Source organism: Myotis nattereri, assembly GCF_964212035.1.
Source record: "Myotis nattereri genome assembly, chromosome: 3".
NCBI lineage: Eukaryota > Metazoa > Chordata > Mammalia > Chiroptera > Vespertilionidae > Myotis > Myotis nattereri.
This window is the reverse complement of record NC_138077.1, coordinates 27,291,130-27,315,853: the sequence shown is the minus strand read 5'-3', so window position 1 is coordinate 27,315,853 and position 24,724 is coordinate 27,291,130. Positions and strand designations below refer to the sequence as shown.

General features: G+C 34.3%; 1 protein-coding gene across 1 annotated transcript in view; it reads left to right on the top strand.

Moving 5' to 3' along the window:
* Positions 1–4,423: 4,423 nt before the first annotated feature.
* Positions 4,424–24,724, top strand: part of SI (sucrase-isomaltase) — a gene marked incomplete at its 5' end in the record, with an annotated part of 84,598 nt that continues 64,297 nt past the window's right edge. Inside the window, 11 exons of the mRNA XM_081087663.1 lie at positions 4,424–4,541; positions 6,124–6,260; positions 11,512–11,629; positions 11,921–12,030; positions 12,945–13,096; positions 14,440–14,611; positions 16,498–16,597; positions 17,492–17,604; positions 21,448–21,573; positions 22,147–22,278; positions 22,862–22,981. Coding sequence (XP_080943789.1) covers positions 4,424–4,541; positions 6,124–6,260; positions 11,512–11,629; positions 11,921–12,030; positions 12,945–13,096; positions 14,440–14,611; positions 16,498–16,597; positions 17,492–17,604; positions 21,448–21,573; positions 22,147–22,278; positions 22,862–22,981 — 1,398 coding nt within the window. The remainder of the gene's footprint in view (positions 4,542–6,123; positions 6,261–11,511; positions 11,630–11,920; positions 12,031–12,944; positions 13,097–14,439; positions 14,612–16,497; positions 16,598–17,491; positions 17,605–21,447; positions 21,574–22,146; positions 22,279–22,861; positions 22,982–24,724) is intronic.

The following is a 24,724-nucleotide window of genomic DNA, read 5'->3' as shown; positions in this document are numbered from 1 at the left end:
TTTAATTTTGGATTACTTATTTATATCTCTCTACTTTTGCATTATATATTTTTTTCTCTGTTCATCAGATTTTTATTCACTTGATTTTTAGATTCACTTGTTGATAGATATGTAACTGTTGTTCATAATTTTTATCTTTACCTTTTTTCTTCTTCCTCTCCTTAAACAATACCTTTCAGCATGTCATATAATACTGGTTTGGTGGTGATGAACTCCTTTAGCTTTTTCTTATCAGTGAAGCTCTTTATCTGACCTTCAATTCTGAATGATAGCTTTGCTGGATAAAGTAATCTTGGTTGTAGGTTCTTGCTATTCATCACTTTGAATATTTCTTGCCACTCCCTTCTGGCCTGCATGGTTTCTGCTGAGAAATCAGCTGACAGTCGTATGGGTATTCCCTTGTAGGTAACTGACTGTCTTTCTCTTGCTGCTTTTAAGATTCTCTGTCTTTTGCTCTTGGCATTTTAATTATGATGTGTCTTGGTGTGGTCCTCTTTGGATTCCTTTTGTTTGGGGTTCTCTGCACTTCCTGGACTTGTAAGTCTATTTCTTTCACCAGGTAGGGGAAGTTTTCTGTCATTTCTTCAAATAGGTTTTGAATATCTTGCTCTCTCTCTTCTTCTGACAACCCTATAATTTGGATGTTGGGACGCTTAAAGTTGTTCCTGGGCTCCTTACACTATCTTGATATTTTTGGATTCTTTTTTCTTTTTGTTTTTCCAGTTGGGTACTTTTGCTTCTTCATATTTCAAATCTTTGACTTGATTCTTGGGATCCTCTAGTCTGCTGTTGGATATCTGTATATTATTCTTTAGTTCAGGCAGTGTATGCTTAATTTCTAGTTGTTCCTTTTTCATATCCTCGAGGGTCTCACTAAATTTATCAGCCGTTTCTAGAAAATTCTTGAAAAACCTTATCACCGTGGTTTTGAACTCTATATCCATTCATTTGCTTTTCTCCATTTCTGTCATTTGTGATCTGTTTCTTTGTCTCCGCATTTTTGCTGCTTCCCTGTGTTGATAGAGTGGCTCTCTGTGCTAGGTGTCCTATAGGGCCCAGTGGCTCAGCCTCCCCCAATTACCTGAGGTGGACACTCTTGGTGCACCCCTTTGTGGACTGTGTGCACAGTCTTGTTGTAGTTAAGCCTTGATTATTGTTGGTATCACTGGGAGGAATTGACCTCCAGGCCCATTGGCTGTGAGAATCAGCTGTGTCTACAGTGGGAGAACTTCTGTGCTGAAGACACACTTATGGGCAAGACTTGCTTCAGTGGGGCTTTGGTGCTCACTCTTGCATTATATTTTTATGGATTTGGTCAATTCTTCAATCTTAAGAAGATTCACAATGAGACACAGGAGATAACTTTTATTAATCAATGCTTTTTATGATTTATTAGCTTTTAATAGTTAGTTCCTACAAATATTTTCCAAATCTCAGCTTACAAATATGCTGCTACTTTCCAATGAGAGTTTAAATCTCACACAATGTGATAAAACAGTTATGAAGAAACATCCAAATAAGCAAAATAAAGCTTTGAAAAGAGAAAAAATAGTATAAGTAAATACTTTAATGTTCCTTTGCTAATTCATGGCTTACAGAAATAAAAGACTATTTCAGAGCATAATTATTAATTAACTTAGATTCCCATATTAAAATATTGACCTAAACTATTTGCGGGTTAAAGCTTTATACAATTGCCTGTCGAACATGTTTACTAAGTAATGATAGGCTGGTTGAGGGTGCAATAAAACTTTATGAGTAGCTTGATATATACCTGAGCAGTTTTCCCTGATCATGACTTTGGCAGCCTTACCTAGCTCTGGTACAAACTAGCAAACAGAACAGGCTATGAAATAAGGTAAGTTTATGGGTAACAATTCTTTGTTATTTTCATGTTTCCAAGTAGTTATGTGTTCTCTTAGTTCATGTTAACAATCTTTCTGTTTATCTGCACTTCTTTAAAATATTAAAGACAACATATTTCCATTTGCCATTTTAAATATATAGCCCCTTGTGCTAAAATAGGAGAGAAGATTCTAGGTTTTTTTTTTAAGAAGTAAGAATATTTTCTTTGCCCAGCTCTTTATTATACTTTTTGTCAGACTTAAGTGGATTTATAGCAGGTGTAGTTTAATTTCTTTATAGAGAAGAAAATAAGGATCAAAATATTTTGTAATATAGAAAATACTCTAAGTATGATTAAATATATTTTATCTAAAATATATATACACAGGCAGAGTAGAATGTACAATTATAAAACATTTGATCTTTTCTAGTAAATCTTGTAAAGATCAATCACCGCATTACCATCTAATAATATACTGCTCATTTTGAAAATAATATACAGAGAAAGGACATAATTTCCCCAGAGTATATAATTTCCTCAAAAAAAAGTTACTTAAAATTAGTGATTAAAAATAATATCACTGTAATTACCATCTATAACATATGAACAATTTTAATATTGATTGTTTATGAGTACTCACATAAGAATTTTAATTTTAGGGCATTAATTTTGTTCTCATTTTCTAGATACAAGAGGGTTTGCTTCATGACAATAGGCATTTCTTTTATTTTCTTAATGAAAAAAAGCAGGGTTTTTTTTGCTTTTTTTTTTTTTTGCTTCTTGATAACAAAGTAGGATATTACTTTGAATGACACTTATATTATTTAAAGTTAAACATTAAATGCAACTGTGTCATTTCTCATATAACACTGAGAAATTGAGTTTCATTTTCTAAACAGCTTAAATATCACCTGTAAGGTTTAGTTTCTATTTAGTTTATCTGAATGTTACCAATGTAATAAACAGCTTATATATGTGTGAATTACAAAACGTTTAAATATCTGTTATATCATAAAAATTGAGGTTGTACTTGCTCAATGTTAGGTTCAGAACTACTTTCATGATTCTTGCTATAAAAATACAATAATCCAATAAGGAAATTGACATACGTATAAATAATTGCAATAGATTTGGTGTCTGCCAAGATAAAATGGAAAAAGTATGCATTCACTCTGCCTCTAAGAGTAGGAAAGGACTCACTGAGGAAATGGCATTTGAACTGGAACTAACCTAGAAAAGCATATATGGAAGGATTGAAAAAAAGATTAAATAGTATGCATTGCCCTTACCGGTTTGGCTCAGTGCAGAGCGTCAGCTTGTAGACTGAAGGGTCCGGGGTTCGATTCCAGTCAAGGGCATGTACCTTGGTTGCAGGCACATCCCCAGTAGGGGGTGTGCAGGAGGCAGCTGATCGATGTTTCTCTCTCATCGATGTTTCTAACTCTATTCCTCTCCCTCTCTGTAAAAAAATCAATAAAATATATTTTTAAAAAATAGCATGCACTAAGACATATTATCCAAAAAAGATGTTGTAGTTGTGGGTGTCATTCTGAAAATATTTTGGAAGTAGAATCAACAGGACTTGTAGAATGATTGACAGTGGTAGAAAGATATGGGTGAGGGTAAAGAAGCTTTAGGTTGAGACAACTTGGTATAGGAACTGACATAGATAGGTACAGGAGAAGGAACTAGTGTGAGAGGCCTCCCTCATAAAAGTTGATTTAAAAACTATTGAGTTAAGATTTACATAAAAATTATAGAATACAAAAAAGCCATAAAAACAGGAAGGCTAGAAAAGATGAGTAATGTATAGTCAAAACAAAATTAAATAAACTTTAAGATAATTACTAAAATGAGTTCTTCCCAATCTATATTTAGATATCTTCTGTATGCTAACTCAAATGCATAATGTTATCTTAAAATTAATATATTTTATTTGCTATTTAAGGAACTTGAAGATTATATAGTTTGAATCTTTTTTTAAAGCAACAACTCACAATTATACACTGCACATATATATAATATATATGTATTTTATTTTTCATTTTTATGCTTTTTAGATATGTTATATTTATATTTTTTACATATTTATAATCTTTTCACAATATTGTTATAAGAAAACTCTTGGAATTTGAGAGACAATAGTTATAGTAGGAAGAACTACATTTTTTTACTTTGAAATTCTTAAGTAAAATGTGCAAACCAGTGTTTCTTTCATACACTGTATCCTTGTAAAAACTAAGGAACAGAGTACAAATTTAAGGGGTTTTAGACTTGAAAAATGTTCTAAAATGAGAGAGCAAAGCACACCTGCTGGAGATCCTTTTTAAAAAATGATTTCATCTTAGTATGTTACTAAGTGCACATCCTGAATTCACTCCTTTTACTTAAAATTGAATGTGTTGTTTACATTTTTCCAATGTATATTATTTTAGATTGTAAATTTATGGAACTCTTTCCAGCTCTGCTTGTGTTGTGCTTAACTCAAAAAATGTATATAATTTTATGATAATGCTGATGGCTTTTTGTAGCTATGTATTTTATATTTTAAACAAATATTTCTTTTTTTCTTTTTAGATGGCGCGTAAAAAATTTAGTGGCTTAGAAATCACTCTGATTGTCCTCTTTATTATAGTTACCATAATAGCTATTGCCCTAGTTGCTGTTTTAGCAACCAGGACGCCTGCGGTTGAAGGTAAGTAGTGTTAACAATAATTGCACAATATAGTGAGGTTACAGGGAAGTTTACTCCATAATAGTTAGGCTTTTGGAAAAGTAGTTTATGAGATGAAAATTATAAAAAACAGATTTGGCTAAGTTATGTAATTACTCCAACTTATTCTATCCATGATATCTTAGTTATTTCAATGAAGAGCCATTGTAATTAAGAAATCTGTGTGCTTTCACATTAGCCCTCTTCCCCACGGTGGGCTGCTTGGGAAACAGCAAAGAGGCAAAGGGATCAAGGTGTTAATGAAGGTGGAATAATTGTCTACCAGTGAGACTCTTCCAATTAGTGGGAAGACCTGGGTTTATACTCTGGTTTTCAGACACTTGCAAAGGGGGGTGGAAAATTTGGGGGAGTACCCTGTTTGTTTTAGACTCTTTGAAAAAATAGACACACAGAGAGAGAGGTTGCATGAGAAAAAAAAGAAAGAGGCAAAGGAAACAAGGCTTGAAAGGTTTACCTTTTTTATGAATCATTCTATTCTAATTTAGAGTGGATGAATACTACTCTGGTTGACCTAATCTACTTTCTCTTTTCATCATTCTATCTTGACCAAATCAAAACTGGAATGGATGTTAAGTTATCTTCCAAGTAACTGTAGTTAGCACTTTCTACTGCTCTTAGTCTTTTGTTTTATCTTTTTCCAGTAAACCAGAAGCTCACTACATTGTGAAGCAATCAAATTTAGCTTGCCCATACCTGATGGCTAGAAAGATCTTTATTATATAGACTAGAGGCCCAGTTCACAGAATTTGTGCATGGTTGGGTCAATAGCAGCTGCTGGTCGCCGGCTGGGATCTCCGTTCCCCCGGCTGCCTGCCGCTGCTGGCCAGGGCCTCCCTTTACACCTGCCTTGCCTGGTGCCACCTGCTCACCTGCTCCACCATCCCGCCACAGTTCCACTCTCACTGGGGCCCATCAGAGTCAGCAGCACTCCACTGCCGCCCGCTGCCAGCGCTGCGTCACCGATGCCCGCCATGTTCCGCGCCACCCGTTGGTGGTCAGTGCACATCCAACTCCCGCCTGTAGGGGCAATTTGCATATTGGCCTTTTATTATTTAGGATTTGGGATTTACTTTTCATCGCTGTTCCCTGGTTTCTCTTTTAATGACCTTCAAGTACCTTCTTTCCCTTACTTTTCTTTTTTCTTCTTTAATTTTTGTCTCCTTCTCTACATTAATTTCCCATCCATGTTTCTTCATCTCCCTTCTTCATCTATACAAAACAAATTGCAAATATGGTGGGAATGTACATTTTGTTTCCTTTTAAATCTACTTCAAGACCTTCTGTGAATATATTTTGTTTTTCTCAAGAAACAGTCAACAGGGCTCTACGAATCTATTTTTAAATATCATCTGGATCTTTTCCTTTTGAGGACTAAGATTTGAATTTGTGGGTTCTGATTTAATGCCAAGTTTGTTTTATTTTATTATATAAAAAATCATGTATTCTTTCAATGTAAAGCATTCACTGCTTTAAACAATGAAAAAGTAATATAATATCACATTTTATTTTATTGACCTTCCTCACCCCCCCCCCCACCCCCCAGGAAGTACTGGTTCTACTGCAACTCCAGCAACTACTCGTTCAACCACTGTGCATCCAGGGTCAGGAAAATGTCCAAGTGAGCAGTATGATCCTATCAATGAGAGAATAAACTGCATTCCAGGCCAATTTCCAACAAAGGTTTGCAAATAAGACTTTAATATTTTTTATGAACAGATGTATTCAAATAACTATATTAAATGTTGCTCAATATTGGTTCAATTCCTATATTTTTAAGATGTATCCATCAATTAGGCTGCATTCACCTTTTTATTTTTTTTATTTTTATTTTTTAATATATTTTATTGATTTTTTTACAGAGAGGAAGGGAGAGAGATAGAGAGTTAGAAACATCGATGAGAGAGAAACATCGATCAGCCGCCTCCTGCACATCTCCCACTGGGGATATGCCCGCAACCCAGGTACATGCCCTTGACCGGTATCGAACCTGGGACCCTTCAGTCCGCAGGCCGACGCTCCGTCCACTGAGCCAAACCGGCTTCGGCAGCATTCACCTTTTTAATATAGTGCTGTATAAACAGATGAGACATAATAGAAATACTTGAGCTTGCTTTTCTGTATCTCTATTCAATTCAAATTTAAAAGTTAACATTTTTATACTTAACGAGGTAGTGTTAATTTTATAAACTTTCCTAAAATTCTATCCTCTCAAATCAACTAATTAAAACAAAAATTTTTAGCAATATATAACACTTGAGAGAGAATATCTATTCTCAAATAGAGTACTTGTAATGGCATTAAGAAGTATAAATGGAAAATAAAGTAACATTGATTTTTTTAATATTGTTAATTTTTTATTAATTGGTAATTTGGAAGAAGCTGAAATGGAGATAATTAAGGGCAGCTGAATGGATTCATATAACCTTAAGTTGACTCTTCTTTGGTCTTCATAACCTGTATGGGAATAAAGGTCAATGAGTGTGTGTGTCTTTGTGTATTCACTTTTTTCAATATCTATATATTAGAATGTATTATATCTATATAATATAAATATTATATATTAATCATTATACAATATATTCAAATTATATTATATATTTTCCCATGATATGCCTACTACATAATATGCCTAATATATTGCATATCTCTATAATATACATATCGTATGCATATATATAATCTGTTATATCCACAACATCTATACTAATAAAAGGGTAATATGCTAATTAGACCAGGAGACCTTCCAGACGTCCTTCTGGACAAAGCCATGGTGGTGGGGCCAAGGCAGAGGTGGTTAGGGACAATCAGGCCCTAGGTGGGGGAGGGCAGTTGGGGGTGAGCAGGCCAGTGGGGGGGGCAGTTGGGGGCAAACAGGCTGGAAGGAGGGCAGTTGGGGGTGATCAGGCCAGAGGGGGGTGGCAGTTGGAGGTGATCAGGCCAGAAGAAGGGGCAGTAGGGGGTGAGCAGGCTGGCAGGGGTGGGCAGTAGGAGGCAAGGAGGCCAGCAGTGGGGGACAGTTGGGGCAAGCAGGCCAGATGGGAGGGCAGTTGGGAGAAAATAGGCTGGTGGGGATGTTGGGGGCAAACAGGCTGGAAGGGGGGCAGTTGGGGGTGATCATGCCAGAAGGGGGGGGCAGTAGAGGGTGAGCAGGCTGGTGGGAGGGCATTTGGGGGCAAGCAGGTCAGATGGGAGGGCAGTTGGGGGCAAACAGGCTGGCAGGGGAGGCAGTTGGGAGTGAGCAGGCTGTTAGGAGTTGGCAGTTGGGGGTGAGCAGGCCAGAGGGGGGGCAGTTGGGGGCAATCAGGCTGGAAGGGAAGGGCAGTAGGGGATTATCAGCTTGGCAGGCAGGGTGATTAGGGGTGATCAGGCAGGAAGGCAGGTGAGCAGTTAGGAGCCAGTCGTCCCGAATTGTGAGAGGGATGTCTGACTGTTGGTTTAGGCCCAATCCCACAGGGATTCAGATATCCCCCAAGGGGTCCCAGATTGGAAAGGGTGCAGGCCAGGCTGAGGGACACCCACCCCCTGTGCACGAATTTCGTGCACCAAGCCATTAGTCCTATATAATGAAAAGCTAATATGCTAATTAGACCAAACAACAGGATGACTGTCCAGACAACCTTCCGGACAAAGCCAGGGCTGCGAGGGCCAAGGCAGCCAGGTCTATGAGGGCCAAGCCCCTTGCATTAATTTCGTGCATCAGGCCTCTAGTATAACTGTAATATGCATATCTGAATCTCACATAATTTTCTAATTACTTTGCCATGAGAACTTGAAAATAGGTGAGATTTTTTTTATTCATAGGACAACTTTAAGAATAGTGGGTTCTATTCCTTAATAACTGAAAAAGATAGCTAAGTACCAGTGTTTAATATGACACAGTGAGCAAATTGGACAGATATTCTTTTACGCTAATATTCTCCTTAGGAGATAATTGAAGCTTAACATACAATCCTGTTAGGAAAATTTGGATTATTAGGATCTTAAAGAGAAACAACATTTAAAAGCCATTTGTTTAAGGTTTATATGCCTACTATTAGCCTTTAATGCAGTCTGTTACGCTGCTAAAGTGTGTTTTCAATGTGAAATGAATTAAACTTATTAATTTAACAATTTTTAGCTAATCTATTTTATATTTTCCATTTAAGAATAAAAGGTGAATTTCAAATGGTGTTTTAAGAAATAGCCTTAAAGCTACCCAGAATGCACTTATTAGTCAGCTATAATAAAATATCACTGACTGGATGGCTTAAACAATAGACATTTATTTTCTCACTATTCTGGAAGCTAGAAGTCAAGATGTCATTATGGTTGGTTTTTGATAAGAGTTTTGCTGGTTTTTAGATAGCTGCATTCTTTTGTCTTCACCTGGACCTTTCTTCTGTGAGTGGAGAGGGAGAGAGAGAGAGAGAGAGAGAGAGAGAGAGAGAAAGAGAGAGAGACTTCTTTTTCTTAAGAGTTTACCAATCCTGTCATATAAACCTCACTTAATGACCTCATTATTTAAACCTAATTACCTCCTTAAAGTGCTTATCTCCAAATAAGGTAACATTTAAGGTTAGAGCTTCCTACATATGAAGTGTGGGGGACACAATTCAGTTCATAATACAGAGTCAACCCAGTATATATGATTACATATAATTCTATATGGGTATTTATATACACATAAAATAAAAATAAGAACTTAAATTTATTTTACATTTACCTACTAAAGTTTACGCCTATTGGTGAATATTTAATATTTTAATTGTTTTGCCTTTTCAAATGAAGCCGAAAGAAAAGTGAAGTTAGAATAGGAATGATAAGTAATAGGAGAAAATATCTGAAATCCTGAAAAATAGGCAAATGATAAATAACAAGTATCAAAATTTATTAAAAAATACCCCAAATTATTAATATATTAAGAGCATGAGGTGATATACATTTTTAAATTAATATTTTGTTGTATATATGTAGTGTGTTGAATATGTTGTACCCAGATTTATGTTTAAGTGGAGCCTCAAATGTGACCTCCTTTGGAAATAGATCTTTGCATATGTACTTAGTTAAATGAGGTCATACTGGATGAGGGTAGGTTCTAATTCCAATGACTGCTGTCCTTATAAGAGGAGGGCTGACACTCACAGGACCACAGGGAAGAAGGCCATGTGAAGATGGAAGTAGAGATTACAATAATGTATCTTCAAACCAAGGAATGTCGAGGGTGGCCAAGAGCCACTAGAGGCGAGGAACAGACATGGAAGAATTATTCCCTATGGCCTCAAAGGGAGCCTGGTTCTGCTAACACCTTGCATTAGGACTTCTAGACTCCAAAACTCTGAGAGAATAAATTTCTCAAACTACCCTTTTCATGGGTGTCACACTGCTGTTGGAAACTCTTACAGTATGTCTTGAGGAACTTCATGTAACCCCATTTTACTAAATATATTTTTTTTAATTTAGCAAGATATGATTATAATTTGCTTATTTATTGTCTCTTGTTTTAAAACTTTACACCTTTCTAAATAAGTATATGTATGTCTAATTTTACCTCTCATTTCACACAACATTTTCTTTCTTTTTTTTTTTTTTGAAGGGAAGGGAGGGGAGGGGAGGGGAAGGAGGGTGGCGCTGAGCGAGCGAAGTTCTCCTCCTCTGGCAGGCCACCAGGAGCTCTCACACAACATTTTCAAAAAAAAATTTCTAAATAAGGACTAATGTAAGTGACAATTTTTATGCAATTATTTTTTTTTGTATTGCTGGTAATATTTCTATAAGTTAGATAACTAGAGATAAAATTGCCTGATCAGCCCTGCCAGCATGGCTCAGTGGTTGAGCATAGACCTATGAACGAGGAAGTCACGGTTCAATTCCCCATCAGTGCATAGCCTGGGCTGTGGGCCCAATCCTCAGTATGGGGAGTGCAGGAGGCAACCAATAAATGATTCTCTCTCATCATTGATGTTTCTATCTCTCTTTCCCTTTCTCTTCTTCTCTGAAATAAAAGTATATTTTTAAAATTGCCTGATCAAAAGCCACACACCCTTGAGAGCACATGTATGTATGTATGTGTATATTTGTGGGTGCGTCCACACATGTTTGTCAGATGCTGCTTTAATTTGATATTAATAGAAATAGGATAGAAAGTTACATGTATAACATCATATAGCTACTAAAAGTGGGGGTTTTTAACTTTTTTTCCAGACAAATAGCTAAGAAAATAAAAACCATAGGTGTTCAAGTTATGAGTGTATCACACTATAAAATTTAAATGTTAAATATATTTTAATTATACTGGTGTTAACACATAACATCACCATGTGGCCTTATTTTTTATATAACCACATATAATTTTTCTCCTACTCCCCACAATTTTTCCATATAGATAATAAAATTACTGAAAATACAGTATTTTGCTTTATACATCCACTATAATGGCAGCCACTAGTTGCCACACCTGGCACATACACTAGTTTAAATAGTTGAAGTAAACATTGAACTAACAATTAGTTGGAAATGAGAACCTTACATGTATTATGTAGACTTGAATTCAGGGCCATATCTTCATTTTTGTGGAATCACTTGCCCACTGATACATTAGTAAACAAGAAATATTTTAGTTCTTCTGCAGTGACTGTAAGACAACAGAATGGATTGTAATTACCCAGAGGGCAGAAACCTTAGAATTTACAATCATGTGCACTGGTATGGAAATTAAACACAACTCAGGGCATCAATCTCTGATATGATGTAATCAATTCAATTGATAAAGTATTTATATTTCTTTCAAATGAGAGGAAGAAAAGAATAAGTGATATTTTAACATATATAAATAATCTTTTCAAAAAACGTTCATTTAAACATTTTCTGAGTGAATGAATGTTTAAGAAAATAAGAGATTGACACAAATGATAACAGTACTAACCATATAATTCCTTTTATAAATGTTTTAAAGGCTACTTGTGAATTGCGAGGTTGCTGCTGGAGACCCTGGAATAATTCTGTAATACCTTGGTGTTTCTTTGCAAATAACCATGGCTATACTGCTGCGGGAATTAAAACAACAACTACTGGTGAGAATTGTTCTATCATGGTGATCCAATATCAAATATTTGAAGTGGAATAAAAAATATGTTTTAAATTTTTTTTGGAAAATAAATAGAATCAAATGGAAAGTATGTATTCAAGAATGTCCAAAATGATTATATTAAGAATTTATTTTTTATAATTCTATCTTCTGTATAGAAAAAGAGATCAATATTTGTGATAAAAATCAATGACATTGCAAATACAAGAAAACATGTAATAATTATTAATCTCTATAAATCAAGGCATGACTCATACCAACTTTTTGTTTCTTTAAGGACTTGAAGCCCAATTAAACAGGATTTCTTCACCCACAGTATTTGGAAATGACATTAACACTCTTGTCCTCACAACTCAAAGTCAGACATCCAATCGTTTCCGGTTTAAGGTTTGGTTTTTGGGATTTCTAAAAAAAAAAGTTAATAACAAAAAGCGTGTTATGAGCATACCATTCATTCTACCAAGACATTTGCTCCCTCAAAAAATATTTACTCCATAGCAGAGGACTAATTAGACTACTAGACTTCCCTGAGCTTGTGTACTCAAATGTAACATAAATAGTTCCTCAGGCAGTATTTTTGGAGACTTTAATAATGTAGTCATTGTAAAATACAGTGTCTTAAGAATAAAACTCAATAAACTGTAGTAATTTTTATTCCAGCTACAGACTGTGACTAAGAATTAGTTTAAATTTTAATTTGAGAAAGGGGTTAATTGTGCTGTATAAATGTGGCATACACTCTCTAGTTCTTTTTATCGGTATCACTTGTCTTTGTGACTTTAAATAAACTAGTTTTTGTGTGGGTGTTTTAGCAGGAGTTTACTAGTATGGTCTTTTGGATTTGAAAACATTATGTCCTGTGTATATTACCTTTTTAGCAAAGTTTTCAAGGAATTAAGGCATTTTTTAAACAAAATTTAAAATCATTATGGGATTTATAAGGGGTAAATAATGAAAAGCAATAAGGATAATTAAATTCACAAAAACCTAGTATTCAAAAATCAATATTTTATAATACTATTATTAATATTTTATATCAGTCAATAAAAATCTTTATTTTATACACAGTACTTTTATAACCAAGTAATTCTATTTATTTCTTAACAACTTATACAATTTATTTTGTGCAAAGCTATTCAACAATGTTAAAATTAAGTTTATGGCTAGATTAATAACTCATTTATAAAATTATTAAATGTATGAATTTCTATTTGGAATTTGCATTTAATATTTAATTCAGACTTGGAAAATTAAATAACAGTTTTTAATAAGATAATGCTAACTTGTTTAAATCTTTGTAGATCACTGATCCAAATAATAGAAGATATGAAGTTCCTCATCAGTTTGTAAAAGAATTTAGTGGAACTGCAGCTTCTGATACATTGTATGATGTGAAAGTTACAGAAAATCCATTCAGCATCAAAGTTATTAGAAAAAGCAACAATAAAATTTTGTAAGTAATTGGAATTATCTTATTTTACATTTATACATGGTAAAATAACTATTCAATTTTATCCTATTTTAGAAATAGGAAAATCTTAATTTTATTGTGTTTTTTTAAATATATTTTTATTGATTACATAGATGAAGGGAGAGGGAGAGAGAGATAGAAACATCAATGATGAGAGAGAATCATTGATAGACTGCCCCCTGCAGGCCCCCTACTGGTAACTGAGCCCGCAACCCTCGCAAGTGCTCTTGACCAGAATCAAACCCAGGACCCTTCAGTCCCCAGGCGGACGCTCTGTCCACTGAGCCAAACCGGCTAGACTAGGGCAATCTTAATTTTAAATCATTTTCAGAAAGAATAGCTTTCCTTCCAGAAGAGGGTGGTGTACTTCTTTTTTAAAGATATATTTATACAGGAATTTTATTTTCTGTGGGTGAAAATTACAAGGACAGGCCAACCAAAGTTGAAGGTGGAGAGCATCAGTGGTACGTGTTCGCCTTGCCTATGTTTTCACAGACCTAGAACCCCTATTGTGTCCTTTCCCTATTGTTTACCTTAAGTCTGTTGTCAATTTATAGGATCAACTAGCTACTATTCAGAGGGAGGCTAATTTTTATAGTAATGCTAAAGGTCTTTTCTTATTTACAGGTATTCAATTAACTATACCGTTGAATGCCTTCATTATGAATGTAGTGTGAGGAATATTTGAGAAAGAACTTAGTAATTTTTCAGATAAATTCTTTTGCATCTCCAGGAAAGGTTAATTAAGCGGCCAGGATCAAGTCTCCACAATTGCCTCTCTTAAATATATTTTTATAATTCTCAATTACCTTTATGTTAAATCACAAAAATATTAAATGTTATTTCACATCTCATAGTATATATTTGATATGCATAAAATATAAAACCTTTTTTATTTTTCAAAGAATGATTTTGAACTCAATTTTAGCATATATGTCAGAGGAGGGAAGCCTGCCTCTGGAACAAGGCAGAACTGGATTTGACATCTGGCTCTCCTGTCTACGAGGTTGTTACCTTAGAAAAAAATGAATTCACTTTCCCAATTCTGTCATTGGTGAAATGGGGTTCATAAAGGTAGTTGTGCTTTAGGATTGTGATTAAAGGAGAGAATGCATGTGAAGGAATATATTGATGATGATGAATTAAATTGCGTTGATGGAATTAACAAGTTCTGCTTATGGTATAATTTATGTGTTCTTAAGAAGTGACCAAGGCTGACATGTAATATATTTAAAATGAAGCATTCTGGAAAATAACATAGACCTAGATCCAATAGAGTATTTTTTATAATTCTAGATCATTTATTTTCTTCTTTCATGGTACAGGTTTGACACCAGCATTGGTCCCTTGGTATATTCTGACCAGTATCTACAGATCTCAACCAGGGTTCCCAGTGAATATATTTATGGTTTTGGGGAACATACTCATAAGAGATTTCGTCATGATTTGTATTGGAAAACATGGCCAATTTTTACCCGGGATCAACTTCCTGGTGATGTAAGGAACTATCTTTCTTATTATAAATAAAATTGCTATATTGAAGCTGATAGTACTTTAAGCCTATTTGAAATCCTCCAGTGTTACATAATCCACAAGTTTATTTATTGTAAGGGCAAGAATTGATAACAAAGTCTTAAATTATATCAATAAGTGACCAAAACAGATTTTATGCATGTTTAAATAGGTATTTCCAGTTTATGAATGTTTTATTTTGATTTTTATATTTTATCATTTCCTTTTTGGTCAGTCTTGTACTTAAACCTATCATTGTATTAAAATAATTCTAAACTCTTAGCATGTTATACATGGTTTTGTGTGATATAATGTCTGCCTATCTATTGGAAATCATATTGGGCATTTATGCCTACTTCTTTTTTTTCTTCCATAACATATTATAACCTTCTATTAGTTCACACATTTGCAAAAGAAGTTGGTTCTCTTTTTAAATACTGAAACCTGAAATTCTTTATCATGTATTCAATGTCATTGAGGGCTCTTTTAAAGTTTCACCTCAGCAATTTCTCCCAAACTCTTTTATACAGAATTAATATTTACTTTCTAACCCTTTATTCATATCCTATATAATAAAGATGTAATATGTAAATAGTCGTTACACCATGCAATGTAACAACTGACCACATAATGACTGGATCATGGATCAGCAGGAGGGTGGGGCAGCGAGCTACAAGCAGGTGGCGGAGAGCTACAGGAGGGGGCAGGGCAGCAAGTTATGAGGGAGAGTATGGGGGGGGAGTGGAGGAGCTACAGGAGGGCAACAGTGAGCTACTGGCGAGCTACTGGAGCACAGATTTGTGCACAGGGCTATTAGTTTTAGTATAACACTCATCACAGTGTGTTATTTGTGCATATATGTGAATATACTTCCAGAATACGAGATTCTTCAGGACAAAGGCCACATCATTTAATTTTTTTATTAATTCATGATTGCTTTGAGTAAAATTATAGCAACTTTAAAAAATGTTTTTATTAACTTTTTAAAGAGAGATGAAGAGGAAGGGAGAGATAGAAACATCAATGATGAGAGAAACATTACTGGTTGACTGTCTTCTGCATGCCCCCCACAGGGGTTTAAGCCCACAACCTGAACATGTGCCACAACCAGGAATTGAACCGTGACCTCCTGGTTCATAAATCGATGCTCAACCCCTTTGTCACACCGGCCAGGCAAATTTTAGCAACTCTTTAAATGCCAATGTTAACTATTTTAATCCTAAAAAATGAATAAGTAAATTTGTTTTTAAAATCCCCACTGGGTACAGGATGACTAACAGATTCTACCAATCCTTGTTTACAGTATCCTATCTATAATAAACACCAGGTTGACGACCTCATAGCTATTTTAAATGCATTCTTTCCTTTGAACCTCCATGTCCAAGAACTCTTATTTCTTTTACCTCATAAGTGTATTTCCGATTTGCCTCTTCCATTTCATCTACTCATCAGCTCTCAATAAATGTACTGCAAAAGTTCTATGAGAGTGGACATAATTCGGGAATTCTCTGCAGTTCCTTGGGTATATATGAACATAGTGGTTAAATATGTCAATACCTTATCATGAGTAGCTTATTAAAATTCATTTAATCATAATAAAACATAAAGGAAAGTTAAATAATTTATTACTAGTACAAATCATATATTATGTTACATATTTTATCTTAATATGTTAATAATTAAAATCATTTTGATGTTTTTGTGCTGCAGAGTTACACATGGCACATACACTGTAGGGGGAAAGATTAGCATAGAGCTAAGTTAAGGGATAAATAACAGAAACAAAGTGGAATTTGTAAAAGCCATTTTAAATATATAACCTTTTTGTGTTAAATAGACTTAAAATTTAATTTTAACATTTTGTCTTATAGAATAATAATAACTTATATGGCCATCAAACATTCTTCATGTGCATTGAAGATACTTCTGGAAAGTCATTTGGTGTTTTCTTGATGAACAGCAATGCGATGGGTAAGAGTAATTTATCTGATGATATATTTAAATGAGATTTAACTTGAAATATTTGAACTACTCTCCTTATTCCAATAATAGATATTATCTGAGAGTAAACTCTATTGTTAGTGATGTAGTATATGAAATTATAAGTAGGTTGTGTAGTTAGTGAGACATTGAATTTTTGAATGCCAGTACTCTATTTGGAAAAAATGTTACATTGTGATATTCAGGATTTTTCTTTTTCCTTCAGAACAACATTGAAACACACCTATGAAAATGAATATTCCCATTTCCATAGCCTCGTTTGTTAAGATAAGTTAGCATACAAATAAAAAAGAGAAAGGTTGATATGGGGAGAGAAAGAAGAGATAGTATTTTATTAGTTTATCATAATTCAAGTAATGTAAAATCTTTTTTAATGTTATGAGTGCAATACCCATGTTTAACAGGTAAACTGATGATAATAAAAAGTCAAAAAATTAATAATTCAGCAAGAACAGTAATATTAGATGGTTATCCAGGCAATTATTGTTTTACATATAGAACCATCAAATTTTACATGTTTTCCTTAGAAATAACTACTTGAAATGCAATTTAAGAAAGCAATATTTATGTTGCAAAAGGACTGGTTTTCTATTCCTTGCTATGCAATTTCTATGGGAGCTTTTGCCAGTATCTTTACAAGGAAACATCTGGGATATCCTATCATAAACCTCATATGTGGTGGCATTTTACCTTTTCCATGTATTTTTCCTATTTTCAATATCTTATTGCCTCATAATTATTTAAAAACAGCTTAAAATTATGTGCTTAATAGACAACACTTTAAACAGATACTATAATTATTTTATCACTTTTTACCTTTTTACTATTGACATATGATATGCTTTCTCAATTTTTATGTTGTAGAGATTTTCATCCAGCCTAATCCTATCATAACTTACAGAATTATTGGTGGCATTCTGGACTTTTACATCTTTCTAGGTGATACACCAGAACAAGTAGTGCAACAGTATCAAGAGGTGTGTTTCAGGTTTATATTATAAGATATTTTTAACATATATAACTTGCCTACATATTAAATGACTTTATTTAAGGTATCTGGAGCCTGAAAGCTAGCTGTATGTTTAAATCTTACCATTTCTCAGTTATGTTAGGTAGTTTTTATTTTTGGTTTTGTTTTCTGTACTGTGAAGCCTATGTATATTTAAATGTCTATCTGACATATAAGTGTGTATTACTTCTAGGCATTTGAGTTCAGGAGTTGAATTTCTTTAAAAAAAATTTTTTTTAAATATATTTTATTGATTGTTTACAGAGAGGAAGGGAGAGAGATAGAGAGTTAGAAACATCGATCAGCTGCCTCCTGCACACTCCCCACTGGGGATGTGCCCCCAACCAAGGTACATGCCCTTGACCAGAATCGAACCTGAGACCCTTGAGTCCGCAGGCTGACGCTCTACCCACTGAGCCAAACCAGTCAGGGCAGGAGTTGAATTTCTTTATGAGGAAGTATCTTCAAGCCTCAGGATAGGCAATGAATATATAGGTTATACAACTCTATGGTAAAAATCCTAGAGGCAACTGAATTATGAGGAAGGCTAGTGAAACTTACTTTTAATGCATAGTAGGTAAACTCTCAGAAAATTGGCTATGACACTCAGGTTTAATAGAAGCGAGCACAGATTTTGAAACACACTCTGAAGTCCTATGTTTTAAGGTTACCGTCTAAGCAACTCTCACTTACCTATTAAGTAACATCCTGGCGTAACTGAGTCCAAAATGGGCCTTGGGAAGGTGAGAAATCAGGGCATTCTTTGAGCCTGATTTTGAGTTTCTTCCTTAGAATTGTTATTCTGTGGCGTATATACTTCCTGATGTTATCATAGAAAAATAAAACATTTTTATTGGTATCAGATGTATGGATCATGCTTATTTTTAAAATCTTGTTATATTGCTTCCTGGCCAAGTAGTTCACTTGGTTAGAATGTTGTCCTGATACATCAAGGTTGTGAGTTTGATTTCTGGTCAAGCACATACAGAATCAACCAATGAATGTATCAATGAGTAAAATAACAAATAAATCTCTCTCTCTCTCTCTCTCTCTCTCTCTCTCTCTCTCTCTCTCTTTCTCCCATCCAATCTCTATCTAAAAGCAATCAATGAAATGAAATATTGATTTATTAATTATATTTTGACATGCAATTCCCATTTCCTAAGATAATCTCAAAGAAGAAATTATTGCTATAAAAACCTGTCTTTAATTAGTATCCAAAAGCCTAAAATGAGAGTAGCTAGGATTATACACGATTGAATAATTAAAATGTCCAATAATTCCCAAATTGCTGTTTATAAGAGTAAATTTCAGAAAAGAACACAAAGTTATAGTCTCTATTATATGAAATCATAATTACAGTGATAGGCTGGCCTGTATACAGACTTTGTGTATGGTTACCACACCATCAAAACAAGGGACAGCACATTTTTAAAAGGAATTTGACATTTTGTGTTTGAAATATTGATTGGGAGAGTTGTCACGTGTTGAGTAAAGCAGCAGTTGGGACTGAGTCATGCTTGGCATGTGAATGCAACGTACATACAGCAGTCCACTTGCTCACATCATTTTATGGGTCGGGTTGCAAAGGCTTGAATGTAAGCACTGCCATAAAATACTGGTATAACACACAGCACTACTAATCACTGCTGCATTTAAATGAGGCTCAAATTATGTGGAGAGTAGACAAGAGAAATGTTGTTTCTTGTTTGAAGGAAAACTAACTGTCCTTTTTGTACAAGCTGACCAAATTATTGGGTTCAATATGTTAAAATTTAAAACATAATTTACTTGACTATCCAGATAGTTTTATGTTTTAAAGAAAATGTATATACATATGAAATGAATATCTAACTAATGTAATATCTAATAAATATTTTATATATTTTTATGAAATATAAATTATGCCATATCTGTAACACACACACACACAAAGACATTTCAATCTCATGTCCAAACTTTTAAAGAAATATTGTGGAACATTAAGATGAATAGGGTTTAAAATACTGAGTATCTGAGAGTTTTATTTGATTAACTACAGGCCCAGTGCACTGGTGGGGTCCCTCAGCCTGGCCTGCGCCCTCTTGCAATTTGGGACCCCTCGGGGAATGTCGGCTGGCCTGTGGGGATCGGGCCAAAACCGGCAGTCTGACATCTCCCAAGGGATGTAGTAGTGCATGAAGCAGCTGGAGGCCGGGGAGGAGGCTGAGCCCAGTCCAGGCGCTGCACTGCTCCTACTCATCCAGCCTGCTGCACTTGCCACCACCACAGCTCTGTAGTGCTGCTGCAGAGGCGGGAGAGGCTCGTGCTGCTGCAGCTGCTCTTGCCAGCGGTGAGCCTGGTGTCTGATGCCCCTTGATCAGCTGAGTGGCGCTCCCGCTATGGGAGTGCACTGACAACCAGGAGGAAGCTCCTGTGTTGAGTGTCTGCCCCCTGGTGGTCAGGGTGCGTCATAGCGACTGGTCATGCGGTTGCTTAGGCTTTTATATATATAGACTAGAGGCCTGGTGCACAAAATTCTTGAATGGGGCGGGGGAGGTCCCTCAGCCAGGCCTGCACCTTCTTGCAATCCAGGACCATTGGGTCCTAATTGCCTGCCTGATCACCCCTAACCACTCTGCCTGCCTGATTGCCCCTAATTGCCTCTGCCTGCCTGCCTGCCTGCCTGATCACCCCTAACTGATCACCTGCCTGCTTGATTGCCCCTAACTTGTCACCTGCCTGCCTGACCACCCCTAACCACCTCTGCCTTGGCCCCCGCCACCGCAGCTTCATCCAGAAGGACATCCAGAAGGATGTCCGGAAGGCCGTTTGGCTGTCTGGTCTAATTAGCATATTATGCTTTTATTATTATAGATTATTATAAAAATAAATTTAATTCTTCATTGAATGCATAGCCCAATTTTTGAATTTAGAAATTTTACATAGTAGTATTTAGACATGTATAATGGATAAATCATTTATAATTGAAAATATATATATATTCCATGATATATATGTATACACACACACACACACAAACCAAAACCAAAGAATATTTATTATTTCAAATAAGATTATTTGTCTTAATATAACCTAATAGTTTTAGTGAAAAAGACATAATATGAGTTACACCCATATTTTCACATGCAAATCATGTTCTGTGTTATTGTGATTAAGACACTGACAGTCTGTTGTGGACATACAACAAACCTGCTTGGGCCACCAAGGCAATGGAAGGAGTGTCTCCATTTGGCCTCTTTGGAGAGAAGCCAAGGCCCACATGTGAATGAGATAAACACCTTATAAGATAACTGAGCGGAGGCCTGTATAACATATATTTTATTAATATATTTGAAAACTAGGAGAGAAATAAGTGCCAAAATGTAAGGAAATAGAAATTCTGTACTTTTAAACATCTTTTTTTCTACCATGATGAATATTCATTTATTGAATCATTCAGTCATTTTGTTGCTAAAGGAAGTGAGAGTGTGATTGGACAGTGTATTTTTTCTCATATCTCTTTGATGCTATTAATGTATTCTCTTTTATTTTACATGCTGAGCAAAATATATCTTTGCAAATGTTATTTTAAGTACTAAATTTTTAATCTTCCAACACAAAATAAACAGAATAGTTACAAAGCCATTTTTAAGTGTTTCAGAACAGAATTCTAATAGAAAATCTAAGACACATTTGAAAATATAAATACTTGTTTAAAATATGTAATTAAACTTAAATGAATGCTAGAGATATAATAGAGTAATAAGCATATTAATATTAGATTCTAATACTCTTTATTGGAACTAATTAAATGTCTAATTACTTTAAGCTCATTGGGCGACCGGCAATGCCAGCATATTGGAGCCTTGGATTCCAGCTGAGTAAATGGAATTATACATCACTTGATGTAGTGAAAGAAGTGGTAAAAAGAAATCGGGAAGCTGGCATACCATTTGTAAGTGGGATAAAGGGTTGGGGAATGTATACCACATTAAATAGTGTCACATAATCATAAATGTAGGAAATAGTCAGGATAATTATATAGATGCATATGGATTATTAAGTTGCCTTTTAATGATAAAGTACATTTTATTATCATAGATAATGCCCAGTCCTATGTGAAATTTTGAGATGTGGTAATAAAAAATACTATAACAAAATACATGTTTAACTGTGGACAAAATCATATTTAGTGTTTTAGTAGGCTTTATTTCTTAAAGCTTATATACTTTTTAATATAATAGTTTATGTAATGTGTAGAGTTTTAATACAATTAATCACATTATATAATGCATATTTAGTTATCACTGAAACAAATGTGAATAATCATAATGCTTTTGTAATCTAGAATTAGAAATACTTATTTTATATATAAATGCCATTACATCCTTAGTGAAGTAAAAGGGACCTATGTTCATTTATTTTTAAAAATTTTATATTTATAATACAAGTTTTTTGGACTTAAAAATTGAAGTATGGTACAGTTATTTCAGGTCTATTTATTGATACATACTCTGATAATCTTTAGGATACACAGGTCACTGATATTGACTATATGGAAGACAAGAAAGACTTCACTTATGATAAAGTTACATATAACGGGCTTCCTGAATTTGTTCAAGATTTGCATGATCATGGACAGAAATATGTCATCATTTTGGTAATGACTATTTATCAGTACAATTTTACTATTTACACTCTAATCAGTTAATAGATTTTCTACCATTTATTTTTTTTCTATTATTGTATCTGTTATGCACCACTGAATCAGCACTGACTTCTGACAACCCTATGAATGAGTGATGTCCACGCAGTCCTTTCCTCAACAGCCCTGCTCAGCTCCTGTAGCGCATGCCTAGCACATGCCTTTGGCTTCTTTTCTGGAGTCAATCTATATCATAATCGCTCTTCCTCTTTTCTTGCTGCCTCCTATTTTTCCCAGCATTATTGTCTTTCCAGAAGAAGCCTGCCTTCTCATGATGTGATGGTGGGTGGACAGCTTCAGTTTCGTCATGGTTGCCATCAGTGACATTTCAGGCTTAATTTGCCGCCGGGTCCACTTGTTTGTGTTTATGGTAACCCAACCTATCCAGAGCGCTCTCCCAATGCCATGTTTCAAATGAATCCTACTTTTCCTCTTCTTCTTCCCTGTGCATAGTAATTGGGAAAATGATGATTTTAGCCGTGGTGTCCAAAGACATATTTTTTCCCTTGGTGATCTTTGCTAATTCTTCTATTATTAGGACCCCGGAATCGCCATCAGTAAGCGTGCGGATGGATCAAAGTATGCCACCTATGAGAGGGGAAATGAACAAAAAGTTTGGGTAAATGACTCAGATGGGACTACAACTATTATCGGAGAGGTAAATTATAATAATTATTAAAGTTGTGTTGGTCAGATTTTCTATTGTGCAGTGACAAAGGTTTTGTGTGTGTACACATGTGTGTGTATTCACTTTCAAGTCTAGATTTGATATTTTAATTGTGTAGAGGTATTTTAGACAGAGTAAATATTCCAATCATCTCTAAAACTGAAGAGATGATTATAAGACTGATAATTTTTAGTGCTATACAAAATGAAAACTAACGATAAAAATAAGATAATGTATATTACAAAATTCTGATAACTATGTAAAATGCATATATAAATTGAGTACTTACAGGTGTGTATTAAGTTTTATAGTTTATATTTAACCCTCACAATAAAATGATACGGTTATGATTAGAATTCTTAATTTATAGGTGAAAACATGAATTAGAGAGAAATGAAGTAACTTTTCTAATATCACAGAGCAATTAAGAGCAGAGTCAGGAAACTGCCTAGCTTCAAAGTGCAAAATTTTAACAAGGATAAATATTCTTTTGGAGACAACTTCATAAGACATATCAAAACCCATAATATCTAGGTATATTGACTTGGTAATTCCACTTCCATAATTTAACCAAAAGAATAAAACAAGATCAATTGTGAAATTATATGAAAGCATATTTATTATCACATTATTTAAAATACCAAAGAGTATCTTAACCATCACTTTTTATCTCACTTATCAAAGCGAAAATTTCTGTTACAAGTCTTCTTTAATTAATTCTTCACTCCACCAGAAAGCAAAATTGAACTTCCTCCCTATAAAAGAAGGCATACATAAGTTGAGTACTTATATATATTGTGTACTAAGTTTTATGGTTTACATTTAATCTTCACAATAAAATAATGAGGTAGCCATGATTAAACGTCATAATTTATAGGTGAAAAAATGAATTTGAGGGAGGTGAATTTTCTACTTACAAAGCCTATTAATAAGTCACATAATACATTTTGTTAAGACCTGTTCTGTTGGATATGCACAGATCACATAACCCATATGCATAGTTTACATATAAAACAATATTATCCATCCCAATTTATTTGAAATTTAATTCATCTACCCCAACATATTTATTTTAAGTAATAAGTATAATAATTCAAAGAAACACCAATCATAAAAAGCAATATAATAAGTGTAGAGTTTAATACCATAGACTTTGAGATGAGAGTGCCTGGGTTTGAAGTTCTCTGCCACTTATTAGTGATATGACCATGAACAACTTATTTAACTTATCTGTTCACCACTTCTCTTGTCTATAAAATGGGTTTAATTATAGAACCTACTTCATCTGTAAAATGATGATTAAAATAGTACCTGTCCTCCAAAGTTCTAGGGAAGAATAAATGAGTTAATAGTAATAAAAATGCTTAAACCATTGCCCAGCACATAAGTGTCATATATGCATTTGTTAAATTGAAATTATATATATATATATATATATATATATATATATATATATATATATATATATATATATATATAGCTTTTCCCTTGAATTTTTTGGAAGCGGTTGCTTTTGGACTTAATATATACTTTATTTTATCAGACAATGAATATATTATATGATTTTTATTTTTTAACATAACCTACTAGGATGCTAAGAATTAAATTAAGCTGCAGTCAAAATAACCTCATCCATCCCATTTTCTTCTATTTTTCTCTTCATCAGTGCTTCATGTTGTCACTCTTTCTTTTTTTAATTTACTTTCTGTTGAATGCATTTTAAAGTAGGCCTGA